The following is a 20,826-nucleotide window of genomic DNA, read 5'->3' on the forward strand; positions in this document are numbered from 1 at the left end:
CTTTATAAGTAAACCCTGAACCATGAAACACTGGAAGGGGTGAAGGGCATGAAGAACATGAGAGAAGATCTGATAGAGTGGCGATCAGGGATCAGGAGTTGTTGATTAGCATGGGATGATGGTATCATAGAAACCCTATTGCAGAAGACCCGGGCCATTCGGTCCATTGAGTCTGCACCGACAACAATCCCACCCAGGCCCTATCCCCGTAACCCCATGTATTTACCCTGCTAACCTTCCTGCCACTAAGGGGCAATTTAGCATGGCCGTTCAGCCGAACCTGCACATCGTTTGACAGTGGGAGGAAACCGGATCACCCGGAGGAAACCCACGCAGACACGGGGGGGAACGTGCAAACTCCACACAGACAGTGACCCGAGGCCGGAATTGAACCCGAGTCCCTAGCGCTGTGAGGCAGCAGTGCTAACCACTGTGCCATCCCTATGAGGACCCAATAGTATGAGGAAAAAGGGGCAGTATTGGGATACTAAGGTAACAACAGCTATGTATGTCCTGAGGTGGTGTAACTGGCGCCATTTTCAGCACCGGCAGTCTACGAAAACAAGAGCAGTGGTTAGAGTCGGAAATTGTTGAACTCAAAAGAAACCAGAAGGTTCTGAAATGCCTTTTTGAAAGACGAGCTGCTGTCTCTCGAGTTTCCTCAACCGTCTAACACCAGCTCCCTAAACTTCTAACTACTGCATCATCGGGGTGAGGGAGGGGGTGTGGATGATGGAGAATGGAAAGAAATAAAGTTATAGAATCCCTACAGTGCAGGAGGCCATTCGGCCCAATGAGTCTGCAACAATCCCACCCAGGCCCTATCCCTGTCACCCCACGTATTTCATAGAATCACAGAAACTCTACAGTACAGAAAGAGGCCATTCGGCCCATCGAGTCTGCACCGACCACAATCCCACCCAGGCCCTGCCCCCATATCCCTACATATTTTACCCACTAATCCCTCGAACCTATGCATCTCAGGACACTAAGGGGCAATTTTAGCATGGCCAATCAACCTAACCCGCACATCTTTGGACTGTGGGAGGAAACTGGAGCACCCGGAGGAAACCCACGCAGACACTAGGAGAATGTGCAAACTCCACACAGACAGTGACCCAAGCCGGGAATCGAACCCAGGTCCCTGGAGCTGTGAAGCAGCAGTGCTAGCCACTGTGCTACCGTGCCGCCCTCTAAGATTTGATAATTTACCCTGCTAAGCCCCCTGACACTAAGGGGCAATTTAGCATGGCCAATCAACCTAACCTGCACATCATTGGAGTTACTGGCTTATTTGAATAGAAATGCTCAACACTTCTGTGGGACATATCTATCATCACAAATGGAAGGCTCTGATGTTCCCGATGGCGGGAGGGTGCAGAACCAGGGGGTCACAGTCTGAGGATTCAGGATAGACCATTTAGGATGGAGGTGAGGAGACATTTCTTCACCCAAAGAGTGGTCAGCCTGTGGAATTCATTACCACAGGAAGTAGCTGATGCCAAAACATTGAATGTATTCAAGAGGCGGCTGGATATAGCACTTGGGGCGAATGGGATCAAAGGTTATGGGGAGAAAGCAGGATTAGGCTATTGAGTTGGACGATCAGCCATGATCGTGATGAATGGCGGAGCAGGCTCGAAGGGCCAAATGGCCTACTCTTGCTTCTATTGTTTGTGTGTGTTCAATAGAGGCCATCTCAAACAATTCCACCTTTACAAAAACAACCAGATAACCAACATAGGGTAACAAAGGAGGCATTGACCTCAAGAATTGGTTGGCATAGGAATGATGCCCTTTTGTTTCTGAGAATCCAATCCAGAATGAGGAACGCGCACATGGTACAAAGACTGAGGGCACACTCCTGTCTACAGATAATGATGGAAAAGTTGGATCACAAATTACACAGCAATTCCTGCAAGCCAGCTCAGCAAATATGCTATTAGCTCTCAAGTCACAGGGGTGCTACAAGTCACGCCAAAAGGAACTAATGCATTTAAGGAAAATGAACTGAATTTTCAGCCTCTGCGGTGAATATGTTCTCGATTATGTTCTACACAATCGAATTATTTCAAATCAATCAGTGGAAGCAAATCGCAAGTCTAAAGCATGAAGCACTCCCTCTCAGTCAGATCATCATTGCTTTCGCGTTACAGTTTTACAGCTTCCTCCTAAGCTGGCTTGAGCAGAGAGGCACAAAAATAGCCACTTTGGGAAAAGACACTCCGAGGTGATGAAGGGGTCACGGGAGACGTGGAATAGAGGCCTCTTTGAATGGATCCAATACACAGAATGAGGATCTGTTTCACTGGGCGCAGACAGACATCATTCTGGGCTGGCATCTGCCAAACAGCTGCTGAGCATTAGGTTCCTCCTAGTTCTTTGGGGAAGAACGCTATTGCTCCTTTGTATTACAGTTGCACAGTGCTAAATTCTCTTAGGCACCAGCTCAATGCGGTATAAAATTGAGCTAATATTTAATCGCTTGTAAAAGCTGTGGCGGTTAGGAGCGATTGACAAGTGATAAAGGTGCAAGGTCAAAGGCAGTGGAAAGGTGACTGTAATTAAACAATAGGGGTGTTCAGAGGAGGTATAAATGGAGGTGATACTGAACAGATAGTGGTACCCTCAGCAGCAGTGGTGAATAAGTGGTGCACAACATTCGCATGATGGAACAATATGTCTATCGGTCCAAACAACTAAACAGACTTATCTCTTCGGAAGACTTCTGCGCTCACTCTCAATGGAATCCTGTAATGGCAATAGCATGCTTCCATTGCCCAAAAGCTATTTCATCATGTAGATACAGACAAAACCTCCCTACATGCATCCTCACTCAAAGAACTTGACACTACTAATAACATCCCATGTACATAGCATTCAGCTGAATACTGGAGCAGTCAACTTCCAACCAGCTTTAAGTTAGGGGAGGCAGTGGCGCGCCGAGGGGAGACGCACCAAGGGGCAGCGTGCTGAGGGCGGCAGTGGCATAATGGTATTGTCACTGAACTAGCAGTGCAGAGACCCAGGATAATGCACTGGGGTCCCAGGTCCAAATCCCTCCACCGCAGATGGTGAAATTTGAATTCAATTAAAAGAATTAAAAGTCTAACAACGACCATGAAACCATTATCGACTGGTTCACTAATGTTCTTTAGGGAAGTAAATCGGCCATCCCGTGACTCCAGATAATGAAAAGACTTATCACCCAAAATTCCCTGCGGTGTGTCAGGAATTCACTAAGGCGGTCAGAGGGACACAAAGTAATCACCTCAACAATGAAAAAGCAGTGAACAAAGTTTAAGGTGGCCACCAGCAAAATCTAAGTTTAAGACGAAACAGAACAGGCTCAAGAACTTCTGAACAGGAGTAGGCCAATGAGAAAAGGGAGACAATAGCCGAGTGGTATTATCGCTAGACTATTAATCCAGAAACTCAGTTGAGGACTCACGTTCGAATCCCGCCACGGCAGATGGTGGAACTTGAATTCAATAAAAAATACCTGGAATTAAGAATCTACTGATGACCATGACGGCATTGTCGATTGTCAGAAAAACCCATCTGGTTCACTAATGCCCTTTAGGGAAGGAAATCTGCCGTCCTTACCTGGTCTGGCCTACATGAGACTCCAGAGCCCCAGCAATATGGCTGACTCTCAACTGCCATCCAAGGGCAAATAGGGATGGGCAATAAATGGTGTACACGGGACACAATGGACAGAGTACCCTTCGTTGTCCAGTACTTCCCCGGAGCGGAGAAGCTACGGCATCTCCTCTGGAGCCTTCAACATGTCATTGATGAAGACGAACATCTCGCCAAGGCCATCCCCACACCCCCACTTCTTGCCTTCAAACAACCGCACAACCTCAAACAGACCATTGTCCGCAGCAAACTACCCAGCCTTCAGGAGAACAGTGACCAAGACACCACACAACCCTGCCACAGCAACCTCTGCAAGACGTGCCGGATCATCGACACAGATGCCATCATCTCACGTGAGGACACCATCCACCAGGTACACGGTACATACTCTTGCAACTCGGCCAACGTTGTCTACCTGATACGCTGCAAGAAAGGATGTCCCGAGGCATGGTACATTGGGGAAACTATGCAGACGCTGCGACAACGGATGAATGAACACCGCTCGACAATCACCAGGCAAGACTGTTCTCTTCCTGTTGGGGAGCACTTCAGCGGTCACGGGCATTCGGCCTCTGATATTCGGGTAAGCGTTCTCCAAGGCGGCCTTCGCGACACACGACAGCGCAGAGTCGCGGAGCAGAAACTGATAGCCAGGTTCCGCACACACAAGGACGGCCTCAACCGGGATATTGGGTTTATGTCACACTATTTCACATAAATATTTCTGCTTTTTTCCTCCTGAGTCTTTATCATGCGATCCTAGAATCAGAATTTATGTCACACTATTTGTAACTCCCACAGTTGCGTGGACCTGCAGAGTTTCACTGGCTGTCTTGTCTGGAGACAATACACATCTTTTTAGCCTGTCTTGATGCTCTCTCCACTCCCATTGTTTTGTTTCTTAAAGACTGGATTAGTTGTAAGTATTCGCATTCCAACCATTATTCATGTAAATTGAGTCTGTGTCTTATAAGTTCTGTTTGTGAACAGAATTCCCACTCACCTGAAGAAGGGGCTCAGAGCCTCGAAAGCTTGTGTGGCTTTTGCTACCAAATAAACCTGTTGGACTTTAACCTGGTGTTGTTAAACTTCTTACTGTGTTTACCCCAGTCCAACGCCGGCATCTCCACACAATAAATGGTGGCCAGCCAGCGATGCTTGTGCCCCACGAATGAATAAAAAAAGCCTGTTTTGCCATTTAATGAGATCATGGCTGATCTGCAACCTGACTCCACATATGGGAATGGTCTCACTGCCATTAGCTGTCCAAAAGACACAAACCTCTCCAAAAAGAAATAATGCTAATGAAACAGAGTATAGCCTAAACTGACAAAAACAATCTCTTGGTGGGGAAAGTCGATATCTAGTTATACACAGAATAGCAGAATGTAAAATATTTTCACGTTGCATTGAAGGAACAAACCCCTGTAATGTCATGGCCAAGAGTTCAGAGATCCCACAATTTACAAAACGCATGTTAGACTGGAATTATTATTACAAGATGGAACAGTAAATGTGTAAAATGCCATCAGAAATAGTTCTTCATGGCGGAATTAATCCCTTCAAGTCTCTCAAATCAATTTCCCTAATGGTCATAGAATCCCTACAGTATAGAAAGAGGCCATTCGGCCCATCGAGCCTACATCGACAACAATCCCACCCAGGCCCTATCGCTGTGACCCTCCCATGCATTTACCCTGCTAGTCCCCCTAACACTAAGGGGCAACTTAGCATGGCCAATCTAACCTACACATTTTTGGACTGTGGGAGGAAACCGGAGCACCCGGAGGAAACCCACGCAGACATGGGGAGAAGTTTATCCTGAGGCAAAAATAATCTAACTCATGATTCGGTCGTACATTCTGCCATTTCGTTGTCTGGTGTTTCTGACTGATCCCAAATCCAGCCCAAGGTTGATGCAACATTTTGGCATCAAGGGCGCTGGTTCAAAACTGGTGCAATGATTGTCAGCAGCCTAAGTAAAGTGTTGTTCACTCCTCAGCAATAAACATAGCTTCATGTGTGAAGAGCTCCATAATTACTCAGTGGGATACCTAGCTGAGGAAAACTGAATTCGGTTAACTGGGTAACAAGAGCAACACCTGTCAGCAGAGTTTAATATCAAGGGCAGAACAGAAGTTTTTTGATGAGGGTCAGGGATGAAGAGATGCAACCTCTCTGCAGACACGCTTTCTTTGCTATAATAGCCTGCAGTTTGTCTCTGAAGTTCTTTCGCATTCAGAATCCCAAGAGAGACGCCAATTCTCCTTGGCACACAGCAAAAAAGCCTGCAGGAGGCCCATCTAAGATCTCACTTATGCAAAACGTACCTGGAAAGCTCTCACAGAGAACCTCGATCGGAGTGTTTCGTTTCGTATCCCCAATTTTCTGGTAGCGTTCTTTTAACGTTTCTGCCTGCAAGCAAAAATAGTCAATTTCACCGTGTGTAACATACTATAAATGCCTGACACCAGGACAGTAAAACAATGTTAGTAAACATCGGACATGCAATTAATCTTGTCATTTTAGTACAACTCATGGAAAATCCATCAGACCAAAGATTGCACAGATGCTAAGTAGTGATCGGGACAATTACAGTCCGGTGGCACCATGGTTAGCACTGCTGACGCACTGCACCAGGGACCTGGGTTCAATTCCAGCCTCAGGTGACCATCTGTGTGGAGTCTGCACATTCTCCCCGTGTCTGTGTGGGTTTCCTCCGGGTGCACCGGTTTCCTCCCACAGTCTAAAGATGTGCGGGTTAGGTTGATTGGAAATGCTAAATTACGTCATCCTTAAATCGAGCAGGCAACGATGATTAAATCCCTATCCCTGGAGAAGGTATATCAGCTTGCAACTTTCACATACTCAAGCCACAGTAGCACTGGGCAGCCAGTAAAACAACTGACTCAACTGGTGACCATAAGGTATGAACATGGCCAAGTGAAATCATGCATGGAATCCATCAATTCACTGAATTCAATCATTTTTTGACTTGGAAAGTTTGACAGGTCTTCCAAGTGGCTCCAACATGAGGCACGAGAGCTGGAACCTAGGCCATTCTGCGAACTACTAAACATAATGCAGTTTGAGAATTGGCCTGTTCAGTCACTTGAAAACCCATATAATAGACGCAAAATATTGCGGATCATATGTTTCCTCAGAAGGAACTCTTCAAAAATGCAGATATGAAAATACAACAAAGCTTACTCCAATTTATAAATCAAAGAAAGGGTTTAATAAAGAAACATCTTTACTCCAAACTTGGGGCCTCACCTTGGGCCAATCCAAGCTTCCTACAATTCTACATGGTTTCTTATTCATAGTGAATCAGCTGGTCAGCTGACTATTACATCATTCTGTAATTGATTCCATGGTTTACTGGGTCAGCTGAACCTTGCATCTTGTTCCCATTGGTCACATTACAATCAATACAAAGTTGTCTTCGGTTACACTCTAACACCCTACAGTACAGGAGGAAGCTATTCGGTCCATTGAGCGTGCCCTGACAACAATCCCACCCCATCCCCGTAACCCCACACATTTACCCTCCTAATCCCCCCCGAAACTAGGGTCAATTTAGCATGGCCAATCAACCTAACCAACGAAGGGTCATCCAGACTCGAAACGTTGGCTCTATTCTCTCTCCCCAGATGCTGTCAGACCTGCTGAGATCTTCCAGCATTTTTCTGTTTTTGTGACTTGCAAAGCCTTGGCAGGAACTCACAACCCTGAGTTATGTCATCCTTAAATTGAGCAGGCGACGATGATTAAATCCCTATCTTGTGGCTGTATTAACCTTCAGGTTAAACCTCAACTCTAGAACTTTCTCCAGTGCTCCATATGATATTGTAAGAAGTCTCACAACACCAGGTTAAAGTCCAACAAGTTTATTTGGTATCACGAGCTTTCGGAGCGCTGCTCCTTCATCAGGTGAATGGTGAAGGAGCAGCGGTCCGAAAGCTCGTGATACCAAATAAACCTGTTGGACTCTAACCTGGTGTTGAGAGACTTCTTACTGTGCCCACCCCAGTCCAAGGCTGGCATCTCCACATCACGGCTATATGATATTAGCTGAATAATTCCACCCAACAAGCATGTAGGAGTACAAAGGGTATTCTGGTACTGGAGCTACAGGAGCAACAATCTCCATTGTCCTTGCTCATTTCCTATCTAAAGAATCTTCTCGCCCTGACTCAATTCACTGCACGTGCGCTGGTTTTGAAATTATAACTAATGCAGCAATGGATTGCCATAACTCCTGCATCTTGTGAAACTATCCAGTCCAGGCACAGGTCTGCTTCCATATATGCAAGATTTTATGATTATACTTTGTGGGAGGACAGATACGGACAAATGATCTTTATTGTCTTCCACCTCTTGTACTCTCTGTGACTGTGGTGGGTCCCACCGACTTACCTTGCCTTGTAGAAGCCAGCCAAAGAAATCTTGTATAAAATGTAAGAAAATTATCCTGCATCATATATTTGCATGCTCATTCTTAAATAAAAATGTTTCAGCAGACCGTCTCATAGCAACCAAGTATAGAAAATGCATAGTAACCAGCTTACGGCAGGTGGAACATGGATATAAAATTAGCATTGTAAATCAGACCATTTGAAATAATAAAACAGAGTGTTACATGCCCACGCTCAAACCCTCAGCAGCTGGTGTTTACCAGTCCTATATAACCCTCACAACAGGTCGGCAAGCAAGCTTGTGTGTGTGTGTATGTATTTGTCTATAAAACTCACCTTTGATAAACAGAGACTACTACAAGGAACAATGTCTATTTACTTTTCTTTCAGATAGGCTTCAGTAAGCTAACATCGAAACCGAGAAAGATGGCTCAATGTCCAATTGCTTCTATCAAAACTGTTTCATTTGAGGCCAAAACATTGTATGTTTTCAAGCAGTTAGATATAGCTCTTGGGGCGAAGAGATCAAAGGATATGGGGGAAAGGCAGGATTGGGCTACTGAGTCGGATGATCATAGGGGAGGTGATGGCCGATTGGCTAGACTATTAATCCAGATACTCAGCTCATGCTCTGGGGACCCTGGTTCGAATCCCGTCACGGCAGATGGCGGAATTTGAATTCAATAAAAGAAATCTGGAATTAAGAATCAACTGATGACCGTGAAACCATTGTCGAAACAACCCATCTGGTTCACTAATGTCCCTTAGGGAAGGAAATCTGCCATCCTCACCTGGTCTGGCCTACATGTGGAACTCTGAGCCATTCGGTGTCACCTTTAACAGTCACACCTACACCCCTCTCCTTTAAAAAATAAACAGAGTCCAAGCTATTAAAATCCCTTCGATTTACTCCATCCAATTCTGCATAGTACTTGTGAGAAACTGTGAGCAGGAACAAGCTCAGGGATCTGGGTTGTCATTAACGCAGATACAATCATAAACCCAAGGATGATTCAACCCATCAGCTCCACACTCTGTGTCTGTCTTCAGCTCAGAAGCTCCCTCATCCCCCGTTCCTTCTCATAGTACAATTGACACTGTGCCAAATGATCAACCAGTCATCATCATCCAGAGGAAAGGGGAAAAGAAGCAGTGTCTGAGGTTGGGATGGCTCCACACTGTAACACTGGGCGATGGAAATTTGGTACCAAATGAACCTCTGCCTCAGTAATCTAATAAATCAGTCACACAGATCGATGGTGCCAGGGTAGTGTCGACAATTGACCCAATCCAATTTATCAATGGGACCTAAAGGGATACAACTGTCACTCGAGGGTAGGCCTCTGCATACTTGGCACCGAATAACAGGAAACAAAGGTTATTACTCTAATTACTCATGGTACTGACTTTATACGCATTGGGAAATTTGCCAGTACGATGCCCTTGTATTTTAACAGTCTGCATCTCTTTGAGATTCAGTTGAGTGAGGCATGACTATGTGAGGTAGAGAATGTTAGGAAACCAAAGGTAGTTTTAAGGGATTTATATTTGCACGGGCAAACATTAGAAATAAGATATACAATACAGAAATTTGACCGGTGTGAACTTATAGAATCATAGAATCTCTAAGTGCAGAAGGAGGCCATTCAGCCCATCGAGTCTGCACCGACCACAATCCCACCCAGGCCCTATTCCCCATAACCCCACCCATTTACCCTGCTAATCTCCCGACACCAGGGTCAATTTTGCATGGCCAATCCAGCTCACCCACACATCTTTGGACTGTGGGAGGAAACCGGAGCACCCGGAGGAAACCCACGCAGACACGGGGAGAACGTGCAGACTCCACACAGACAGTGACCCGAGACCGGAATTGAACCCTCGTCCCTGGCGCTGTGAGGCAGCAGTGTGCCGCCCCCTTCTAAGTAACTAACGACCCGGGTTGTTGGTGGGTTCTGTGTTCATACATCCAGTTGCTTAGGATAGCTTAACTGCCTCCGAGAACACTTATGATCGCTGTGGCTCTGCAAAAAGTTTAAAATGATGGGCCAAATGGCCTCCTTCTGCACTATAACAATTCTGTGATTCTGAAACTGGGAGAAATTACTTTTAAAAAAAACAACTACGTTCTGCAGACATGCCTGGCACTGCTCTCTCAATTCTCAATGCTGTTTTCTTGTCCTAGTTACAAAACAGAAGCCATGTGTCAGCATTGCTCCTGAAACGGGCTCAGCTGTACTAATTGATCTCCCGCAGTGTTGCACATGGGGAGTCAAGTAATCGGCGAGTCTTCAGATGAAGCAGAGCGAGAGGGCAGGGGATAATTGGACCAGATGCAGGGATGTAACTCAGTCCTTGTTACACAGTCAGCCCTCACTTTTTATTTGAGGAGACATTAGAATTCGAGTTAAGCAGCCAAACATTATGGCTATTTGGGATGCAGTGTTGTGCATTTACACAGAGGAATTTCTTCCTGCCACTGGCTGAGAAGCTGGGCCAGGCAAAACTACAACGTAACCTCCAATCGGACACCAATGGGACAAGTTTATGGAGGTAGCTTACATTATAAATGTGGACCCAAACCTAGAAAAGGCTGAGAAAGCTGTGATTAAAATGCGACAGTGTTATGCAGATGCGAGAGATTTATTTTATATATATTCTGGGATGTTAAAGAAAATTTGGAAGCAGCTGTGTTATTTGGTTACAGCTTCCTTCCTCCCTATTAACGCTCAACAAAAGTGGCAACTCCACCATCAGATACAACTCCAAACACACAAAACGACTTCTGACACTGTGAGCATACTACCAATGTTCTCGATCAGCTGCCAGCATTTATTAACAACAATTTCTTGACTCAATTTCAGACTCAACTGGATGCAAACCTCAGCACCTTTGTCTCCAGAAACATCACATGCCTTTTATCTCATCTCGCTGGGACCCTGTGAAAAGCTAACACAGACACATCCTTACTATCCCATTGACACTATTCAAACGACTTACAGCATAACTCAAGGAAAACATTTCAACATTTGTTTGAAATAGCACATCGCATTATAGAATCCCTACAGTGCAGAGAGGCCATTCGGCCCATCGAGCCTGCACTGACAACAATCCCATCCAGGCCTTATCCCCATAACCTCACATATTTACCCTGCTAATCCCCTGACACTAAGGGGCCAATCCACCTAACCCGCACATCTTTTGGAGCGTGGGAGGAAACCGGAGCACCCAGAGGAAACCCACACAGAGATGGGGGGAACATGCAAACTCCACACAGTTACCCGAGACTGGAATTGAACCCGGATCCCTGGCATCAGGACATTAAATTTGATGATCAGCCACGGTCAAAATGAATGGCGGAGCAGGCTCAAAGGGCCAGATGGCCTCCTCCTGTTTCTAGTTTCTATGTTCTAACCACTGTGTCACTCTAATACCTACTTTTTTGGGAAGAAATTTTTCCACAACACTTGGGTCACACGCTTTACTGGAATTATAAAGTAGATGCTCGCTTTAAGGTAAAACATGTGAAATTTTAGAAATGCCTGTGAGGCTGGATAAAGGCGCAATAACATATGGTCAGACACCTTACTAGGTTCATTAACACCAATGTGTTTCGACATTGTATTACATTAGTATCCAGATAAGTTCAGTTATTCGCTCTATCAGCTGAAATAATGGAATCAGCACAGTGGAATCCAAGTAGACCCTTCATTTTGTCAACGCACTTAACAACTTGTAATATTGGTCACCCTCACTTTGATCAACATTGGAAAAATAATAGGACTTCAGAAAAAAGTTTCCAGGATGGTTTGCCCACCCCATTAATAGAAATGAGAGGAGGGCAACTGCATTAAAGTTATGATTCTCCAAATTCTCTGGATTGAGGAAGTGCATCCATGGATTGAAAAATTGGAAAAACCATCCCATTATTACAGAGCTATCAGTAAATTGAGCAGGGGGGGTCACGGGAATCTTTCATCACGGACAGGGTTACCGAGCAACTTGGGCAAACACAAGCTGATCAAAGAGCCAGGTTGGAATTTCGATGGCGAGATCGTGTCGGACGCTTTTAATTGAATTTTGAGGTGTCACCGCCATAGCAAGTAAGGGAGTGCTGTCTATATGGGCTTCCAGAGGCATTTCATAAGGTTCGGCAGAAGCTATTAGTCCAAAGGAAGTTACACAAGGTGGGGGAGGCGGTTGGTGGTAATGAAGAGACAGGGTATGGTCCTCTGTTTGGCGGAGATCACAAGTGGCACCCCTGACTAGTTAGGGTGGCATGGTGGCAGTGGAGGGGTGGCACGGTAGCACAGTGGTTAGCACTGCTGCCTCTCAGCGCCTGGGACCCGGGTTCGATTCCCGGCTTGGGTCACTGTCTGTGCGGAGTCCGTACATTCTCCCTGTGTCTGTGTGGGCTGAGCCTGCGTGGGTTTCCTCCGGGTGCTCTGGTTTCCTCCCACAGTCCGAAAGATGTGCTGGTTAGGTGCATCGGCCGTGCTAAATTCTCCCTCAGTCTACCTGAACAGGCGCCGGAGTGTGGCGACTAGGGGATTTTCACAGTAACTTCATTGCAGTGTTAACGTAAGCCTACTCGTGACACTAATAAATAAACTTTTATCTGTACTGTGGTCTCAGCTTTTTAGTCATATATATTAATGGCTTCCACAAGGGCAGATAGAGTTACATATCCTGGCTTGCGGATGGGACTAAGTTGGAAGGCACAATAAACTGTGCAAATGAGAATCGGAAATTACAAAAGAACATAAACACACTAAGTGAATGGGTTAAAATATACAGATGGAGCTCAATAAGTGGAAGTGCAAGGTTATCTAATTTTAATTGGAGAAACTATCAGAGTAAATGAATGGTGAGAAAGCTGTGCTGGTATAAAGTCATTTTGCTGCACAAATCACTAAAAGTTAACGTGTAGATAACAAAAGCACTATCTCAAAAGAATTGCGATACAAAAACAAGGAAGTAATACTTTACTTGTACTGAACCTTGATCAGATTTAATCTGGAGTACTGCATTCAGTTTTGGCACCGTGTCTAAGGAAGGATATAATGGTCTCGGAGGGGGTACAGTGCAGATTAAACATAACGTCACACGCTTAAGAGGTTAAATTATGGAGACAAGTTGTACGAATGTAGTTTACATTTCTTCGAGTTTAGAAAGTTGAGACAGGATCTCATTAAGGTGTTTAAAATAACACGGGGAATTGACAGCACAGACAAAGCAAAGCTATTTCTGTTGGTGAGGGAATTTAGAATAAGGGGGGAGGGTTGGAATAAATCTTAAAATTAGCATTAGGCAAGTTATAAACGAAATGAGAAACTACTTTTGCCACACTGGGAGTAGGGGAAACTTCTCCTCCACGTGGCTGTTGGTTCCACCTCAATCGAAGTGTTCCAGATTGAGGTCAACAGATTTTCCATGGAAAAGGTTATTTAAGGGGTAAGGTGAAAAGACAGATAAAAATGAAGTTGACAAAAGAATGGCAGAGCATCTGGGCAGGAGAAGGCCATTCAGCTCCTTGAGCATGTTTTGCCATTCAATGAGATCTGTATCTTAACCCCATCTACTTGCCTTGGTGGCATTTCCTTTTATACCTTTGGCGAGCTAAAACCTCAGGTCCAAAATTGAATTCGCATCCAAGGTTTTTACGGCACAGTATTTCAGTTCATAGAATCCTTATAGTGCAAAAGGAGGACATTCAGCCCATCGAGTCTGCACCAACAATACTCCCACCCAGGCCCTATCCCCATAACCCCAAGTATTTACCCTGCTATTCCCTCTGACACTAAGGGGCAATTTAGTACGGCCAATCCACCTAACCCGCACATCTTTGGTTCGACCACCTCTGCGGAGAAAAGAGCTTCCTAAGGATTAAGGAGAATCCCAAGGCATTTTATTCATACGTTAGGAACAAAAGGGTTGTAAGGGAAAAAATCGGACCTCTCAGGGACAAAAGTGGGGACTTATGCTTGGAGCCCAAAGAGGTAGGGGAGATCCTAAATGAATACTTTGCGTCGGTATTCACTAAGGAGAGGGATGTGTTGACTGGGAGTGTCTCGGAGGGGAGTGTTGAACCGTTGGAGAAAATCTCCATTACAAAGGAGGAAGTGTTAGGTTTGTTAGAGAATATAAAGACTGACAAATCCCCAGGGCCTGATGGAATCTATCCAAGGCTGCTCAGGGAGACGAGAGGTGAAATAGTTGGGCCTCTGACGCAAATCTTTGTCTCGTCACTGGACACAGGTGAGGTCCCAGAGGATTGGAGGATAGCCAATGTGGTCCCGTTATTTAAGAAGGGTAGGAAGGATAACCCGGGTAATTATAGGCCGGTGAGCTTGACGTCCGTGGTGGGGAAGTTGTTGGAGAAGATTCTTAAAGATAGGATGTATGCGCATTTAGAAAGGAATAAACTCATTAACGATAGTCAACATGGTTTTGTGAGAGGGAGGTCATGCCTCACGAACCTGGTGGTGTTTTTTGAAGAAGTGACCAAAATGGTTGACGAAGGAAGGGCCGTGGATGTTGTCTATATGGACTTTAGTAAAGCATTTGACAAAGTCCCTCATGGTAGGCTAGTGAAAAAGGTTGGATCCCACGGGATAAAGGGGGAGGTGGCTAGATGGGTGGAGAACTGGCTTGGTCACAGAAGACAGAGGGTGGTAGTGGAAGGGTCTTTTTCCGGCTGGAGGCCTGTGACTAGTGGTGTACCGCAGGGCTCTGTATTGGGACCTCTGCTGTTTGTGATTTATATAAATGATCTGGAAGGAGGAGTAACTGGGGTGATCAGTAAGTTTGCGGACGACACAAAACTGGCAGGACTTGCAGATAGTGAGGAACATTGTCAGAGGCTACAGAAGGATATAGATAGGCTGGAAATTTGGGCAAGGAAATGGCAGATGGAGTTCAATCCTGATAAATGCGAAGTGATGCATTTTGGTGGGAATAATGTAGGGAGGAGCTACACGATAAATGGAAGAACCATAAAGGGTGTAGAGACGCAGAGGGACCTGGGTGTGCAAGTCCACAGATCTTTGAAGGTGACGTCACAGGTGGAGAAGGTGGTGAAGAAGGCATATGGCATGCTTGCCTTTATAGGACGGGGCATAGAGTATAAAAGTTGGGGTCTGATGTTGCAGATGTATAGAACGTTGGTTCGGCCGCATTTGGAATACTGCGTCCAGTTCTGGTCGCCACACTACCAGAAGGACGTGGAGGCTTTGGAGAGAGTACAGAGGAGGTTTACCAGGATGTTGCCTGGTATGGAGGGGCTTGGTTATGAGGAGAGATTGGGGAAACTGGGGTTGTTCTCCTTGGAAAGACGGAGGATGAGGGGAGACTTAATAGAGGTGTATAAAATTATGAAAGGCATAGATAGGGTGAACGGTGGGAAGCTTTTCCCCGGGTCGGTGGTGACGTTCACGAGGGGTCATAGGTTCAAGGTGAAGGGGGGGAGGTTTAACACAGATATCAGAAGGACATATTTCACACAGAGGGTCGTGGGGGCCTGGAATGTGTTGCCGGGCAAGGTGGTGGAGGCGGACACACTGGGAACGTTTAAGACTTATCTAGACAGTTATATGAACGGAGTGGGAATGGAGGGATACAAAAGAGTGGTCTAGTTTGGACCAGGGAGCGGCGCGGGCTAATTGTTCCTGGTTTCTCGTTTCAAGGCTTCATTCTACGATCATCTTGCTGGTGCCAGTACAGAGTGAGACTGCGGATAGTTGGGAACCTGTCTCGGGGGCAGGGAATTCATATGGTGTTCGTGGAAGTGGAAATGACTAGGGTTGGGAAGCATTTTCCGATCGGGGCCATTGTGATCTCCTGGACTCGTTTCGATCGCCTCAGGGGGTCGGAGAGGAATTTCCCAGATTTTTTTTTCCCCATATTGGCCCTGGGGTTTTTCACTCTGGGTTTTCGCCTCTCCCTGGAGATCACATGGTCTGGAATGGGGGGGTGGGGGTAAGTTAATAGGTTGTAATGAACAAAGCATCGTAGCTGTGAGGGACAGCTCGGTGGATAGGATATTGGTACGTAGATAGGCTGGAAAATTGGGCGGGGATCCTGGATTCAGGATTCAATCCTGGACCAGGGAGCGGCGCGGGCTTGGAGGGCCGAAGGGCCTGTTCCTGTGCTGTATTGTTCTTTGTTCTTTGTTTGTTCTAACTTTTCAACTGAATGGCCTGGCCGTGATATTAAGGTTATGTCCCACTGCCCGACATTTCCCATGAGTGGGAAAGGTTTATCCTGACCCATGCCAAAATCTTTAAACAGATCGGCCTTCAATCTTCTACATTCCAGTGAGTACAACCTGAGTTTAGGTAATCTCTCCTTGCAATCTAACCTTTGAACGTGGCAACATCCTGGAGAAGCCGTGTTGCACTCATCCCAAAGTCAATATGATCCTAAGGTGCCGTGTGCAGAACTGTAGCCCAGATCTGGTCCAACAGGGCATTTAATTGCTGTAAACACAACATCCTCCCAATCATAGTCTGGCCTCTTCAGTTATGAAAACTCATATTCCATTAGCTTTTTTAATTTTTTTTAACCGTACCACATTTTAGTGATGTGTTAATAGACTCTAAATTTCTTAGATATCCATTGTTCCCAGCTGAACACCATTTAAATAATATCAAATCTATGCTTTTGTAAATCCTATGCTTTCCCGTGCAGACACAATGGGCCGAATGGACTCCTCTTGCGCCATAACAATTCTGTGGTCCAAGATGTACTTGCCTATGTTGAAATCCACCTGCCACATCAGAGCAGAGAAGGCCATTAAAACTGAGGTTTTTAAACTTAAGAGTGAACCGAGAAAGGCTACTTCCTCTGATTGGAGACTCAGCGATAAATACAGTCATCAGTTGAATATAGTTGACCAGGAGTGAGGTTGCCGCAGAGTTACTGAGTATGAAATGCTTCTGCACAGGGACTGGTTGCAGCAGAGAACATCGCATCTTTGAAGAGAAAATGAAATACGCATTTGCGTCAATGAAAAATGCAGCATTATGGGGTGAACAGGACAGTGGGATTTACGTTGGGATTGTCGAAATGGGCCAAATGGACCTTTGGTTCTACCGCCTCACAGATGGCGAGGGTGTGAATTCAACTTACAGCCTAAACTGTAATCACGATATCCTGTAATCAGAAATTCACAACACATGAGTCAGGACGCATTTTGGAATCATATGTCTTCAAGAACTTCAGCAATTAAGAGCCAAGTATTTATGATACCCTTCAGAAACGATATTGCATCATCACGCTGACTGCGTGAATATGTTCTCACACGTCACGGCTGTAACAGATACTCTCCAAAGAGGACACTGTTTAAATTCCTCAAAGTACTTTTGCACATATCGCTGAAAAAAAACGACCTGTTGAAGCTTTTCCATTTATGCTGCTATATTACTTCCAACAGCCGATTGTACCATAAACAGTACCCACTGGAAACACATCCGCACCATCAACTCATTGAAGTGGAAGCGGTTTGGCGATCCATTTAATGACGCCACTAAACATGTAACAAATCTTTCTGCCCATGCAATCGAACAAAGCGAGGAATTTGTTCTTGCGCGAGGTTTCAATTTTGGTGTGCCTTCATCCCAAATCAAACAGCAAGAGGTATTTACTGAGCTCAAATTCCTCTACTCCCAACTACCCCTCCAGAAACCAATCTCCTTGAAAGCGTGCCTAACTGATCTAGCGGATGAATGTTGCGGATATTCCGAATGACTTGTCTTAACTTTCACACGCAACGTGAATCATAGAAATCATAGAAACCCTACAGTACAGAAAGAGGCCATTCGGCCCATCAAGTCTGCACCGACCACAATCCCACCCAGGCCCTACCCCTATATCCTACATATTTTACCCACTAATCCCTCTAACCTACGCATCTCAGAACACTAAGGGGCAATTTTAGCATGGCCAATCAACCTAACCTGCACATCTTTGGACTGTGGGAGGAAACCGGAGCACCTGGAGGAAACCCACGCAGACACGAGGAGAATGTGCAAACTCCACAAAGACAGTGACCCAAGCCGGGAATCGAACCAAGGTCCCTGGAGCTGTGAAGCAGCAGTGCTAACCACTGTGCTACCGTGCCGCCCTTTTGTGAATGTCTCACAGCACTGCGAGGCTGTAAGAGCAACGCGGATATACACATCAGTAAACCTGACAAAGGAATGGGAATAGTCATCCTGGACAAGCGGGACTATATCAACAAACTGCGCACCATTCTCAATGGCCGGTCCAAATTTGTATCCATTGGGCCTGCTGCTCATCATAACCGGACTGTCTTCCTCGAAAGTAAGCTAAAAATAAAGCTTGCTGGACTTGTGTCAGAACAATGAGCTGCCGTGATTATACATGATGGGGTTCAGCCTTGCTGCATCTGCCTATGTATGGGCTGCCCAAGACATGCAAAAGCAGTGTCTCTTTCTGCTCATTTGACATTGCGAGTCTATTCATCAATGATTCATTTAAGGAAGCTTTAAGGAAGAATGGTCTAGTTTGGACCAGGGAGCGGCGTGGGCTTGGAGGGCCTGTTCCTGTGCTGTATTGTTCTTTGAAGCCATAGACAGTTGCATGGCAGCACTGTATCATGGCGATCTAGGCCTGCCCCCATTGCATGAATCAGTACGCATTGAACCCAGCAACTCGTGCAGTTGAGTTCAGTTTTAACAACACCGTGTATGCTCAGTGAGACGGTGCTGTCATGGGATTCCCCTCTGGGCTCAGCTCTCGCAAACATCTTTGTTGGGTTCCATGAGCAACTTCGACGGAATGACATCTAATCTTCTACTCCTCACATATTTCCAATATGTGGATGATACGTTCACTATATTTAAATCCACAGCTGCATGTAAGAATGTCCTTACACGTCTAAATGGGCTGCACCCTGTGTTCAATCTGTGAAATGGAACAGTCAAATGAACGTACTTCCTTGCCATGTTAGTTGAGAAATCGATGGGGGTTCTCTACCTGTCTACCGCACTCCTACCTTCACTGGTCAATATACATGCTGGGATTCTTATAGCTCCACACATTATAACATTAGCTTTTATCGGCAATCTTGTAAATAGGGCCCAAGCCATTTGCTCAGCGTGCAAGCTAGATGCTGAAATGGGGCACATCAAAGGCACCCTGCGGGATAATGACTATTCTGATCTGATCATTTCGGGTTGTATATCACGCAAATCATAAATGGGTCGAAGGCCTTTAATTTCAGCCTTGGGAAGTGCCTCAGTTTACCTCAGATTACCCTGGAAAGGCAAGGAATCTCTCAGGTTTGAGCAACAGGTGAAGTTAACTGTTTCACACTGCTGTTACGCAGTCGCAACACAAGTGGTGTTTGCCACTAACAAGATGCTGCCTTCAAGCACCTAAGCATGTCAAGGGGATAGGATCAGCCATGACCGTACTGAATGGCAGAGCAGGCTTGAAGAGCTGAATGATCTACTCCTGCACCCAGTTTCTATGTTTCTAAACCAAAAATAATTCTGCCTATTACACAAATGAGTAATGTGATATCTAATTTGAGCACTAGGTATGTATACTGTACATCCCAAAGACCAGCAGATCGCATCAAACAGTGGGTGGCACGATGGCGCAGTGGTTAGCACAGCTGCCTCGCAGCGCCAGGGACCCGGGTTCAATTCCAGCCTCAGGTCACTGTCTATGAGGAATTTGCACATTCTCCCCATATCTGCATGGGTTTCCTCCAGGTGCTCCGGTTTCCTCCCACAGTCCGAAAGATGTGCGGGTTAGGTGGATTGGCCGTGCTAAATTGCCTCTTAGGGGGGCTAGCAGGATAAATATGTGGGGTTACGGGGCTAGGGTCTGGGTGGGATTGTGGTCAGTGCAGGTTTAGTGGGCCGAATGGCCTCCTTCTGTACTGTAGGGATTCTATGACTCTATGAACATGTCACAGCTGCTGTTTGCAGTGGGCAAGGTACAGACTGTACCCAACCACAGACCGTATCCACCCAGCCCATGCTCGCAAAAGCTAAAACACAGTGTCCATCATTAGATGTGATTCCATATTTGTGAAATAATACTCAGTGTGCTAAGGATTAGGTTGACAACCGATCATCAGTCGGACTCTCAGTGTGGTGCACTTGCGTGTACTGAAAGCAACATACATTAATACACAGCCCTGTTCTTTGCAGACAGAAAGAACATCTACACACATTGCACCTGTTTCAGCCAAGCAAAATAGATGACAGCCATTCCCTGACCCATTCCTCAGGGCAATGTCTTGACCAATCAGGGTCAAGCTGCTTGGTTTAAATTTCAAACAATGTTTGGCGGTTAACAGTCAATCACTACCAACCGGTGCATTCTCCATGGCAATGTCTCTACCAATCAAAGTCCGCTTGCCAGCCAATCAGCACTCTTCCCATACAGTATCAATTGTTCTTTTTCCCTTATACTGGCATTCCTGAAACGTCCTGATGAGTGCCAGACAAAAAGCTTTGACGTGTTTCCTTTCTCCAGCAATATTTAAGTTCTGTTCTACCAAACGACTACTTTCCCGTGCTTATTCCCAGATACAATCACTATTTATAGAATTATGGGATGGCTGGGGGGTGATTTTAACCAGCTGTACTTTGCTATACACACAAAACACTCATTTCTGCTGAGGTTACCCATCAAGGATATATTTAATTGTAGACCGCAAGATATTTCTTTGTCGGAAGTGACTTCATAAAAAGTCCTCCTTTGATTACCAATTGCCCCAGTACATTAA

The 20,826-nt window shown here is 45.6% G+C and overlaps 1 protein-coding gene across 4 annotated transcripts in view; it reads right to left on the minus strand.

The window, feature by feature from the left end:
* LOC144480582 (casein kinase I-like) overlaps window positions 1-20,826 on the minus strand; it is a 214,758-nt gene that overhangs the window by 50,828 nt on the left and 143,104 nt on the right. For all 4 annotated transcript variants that reach the window (XM_078200198.1, XM_078200197.1, XM_078200196.1 and 1 more), the window contains exon 9: window positions 5,973-6,057. In XM_078200198.1, the coding sequence (XP_078056324.1) occupies window positions 5,973-6,057 (85 nt within the window). The remainder of the gene's footprint in view (window positions 1-5,972; window positions 6,058-20,826) is intronic.

Source organism: Mustelus asterias, chromosome 29 (assembly GCF_964213995.1).
Source record: "Mustelus asterias chromosome 29, sMusAst1.hap1.1, whole genome shotgun sequence".
Taxonomy (NCBI): domain Eukaryota; kingdom Metazoa; phylum Chordata; class Chondrichthyes; order Carcharhiniformes; family Triakidae; genus Mustelus; species Mustelus asterias.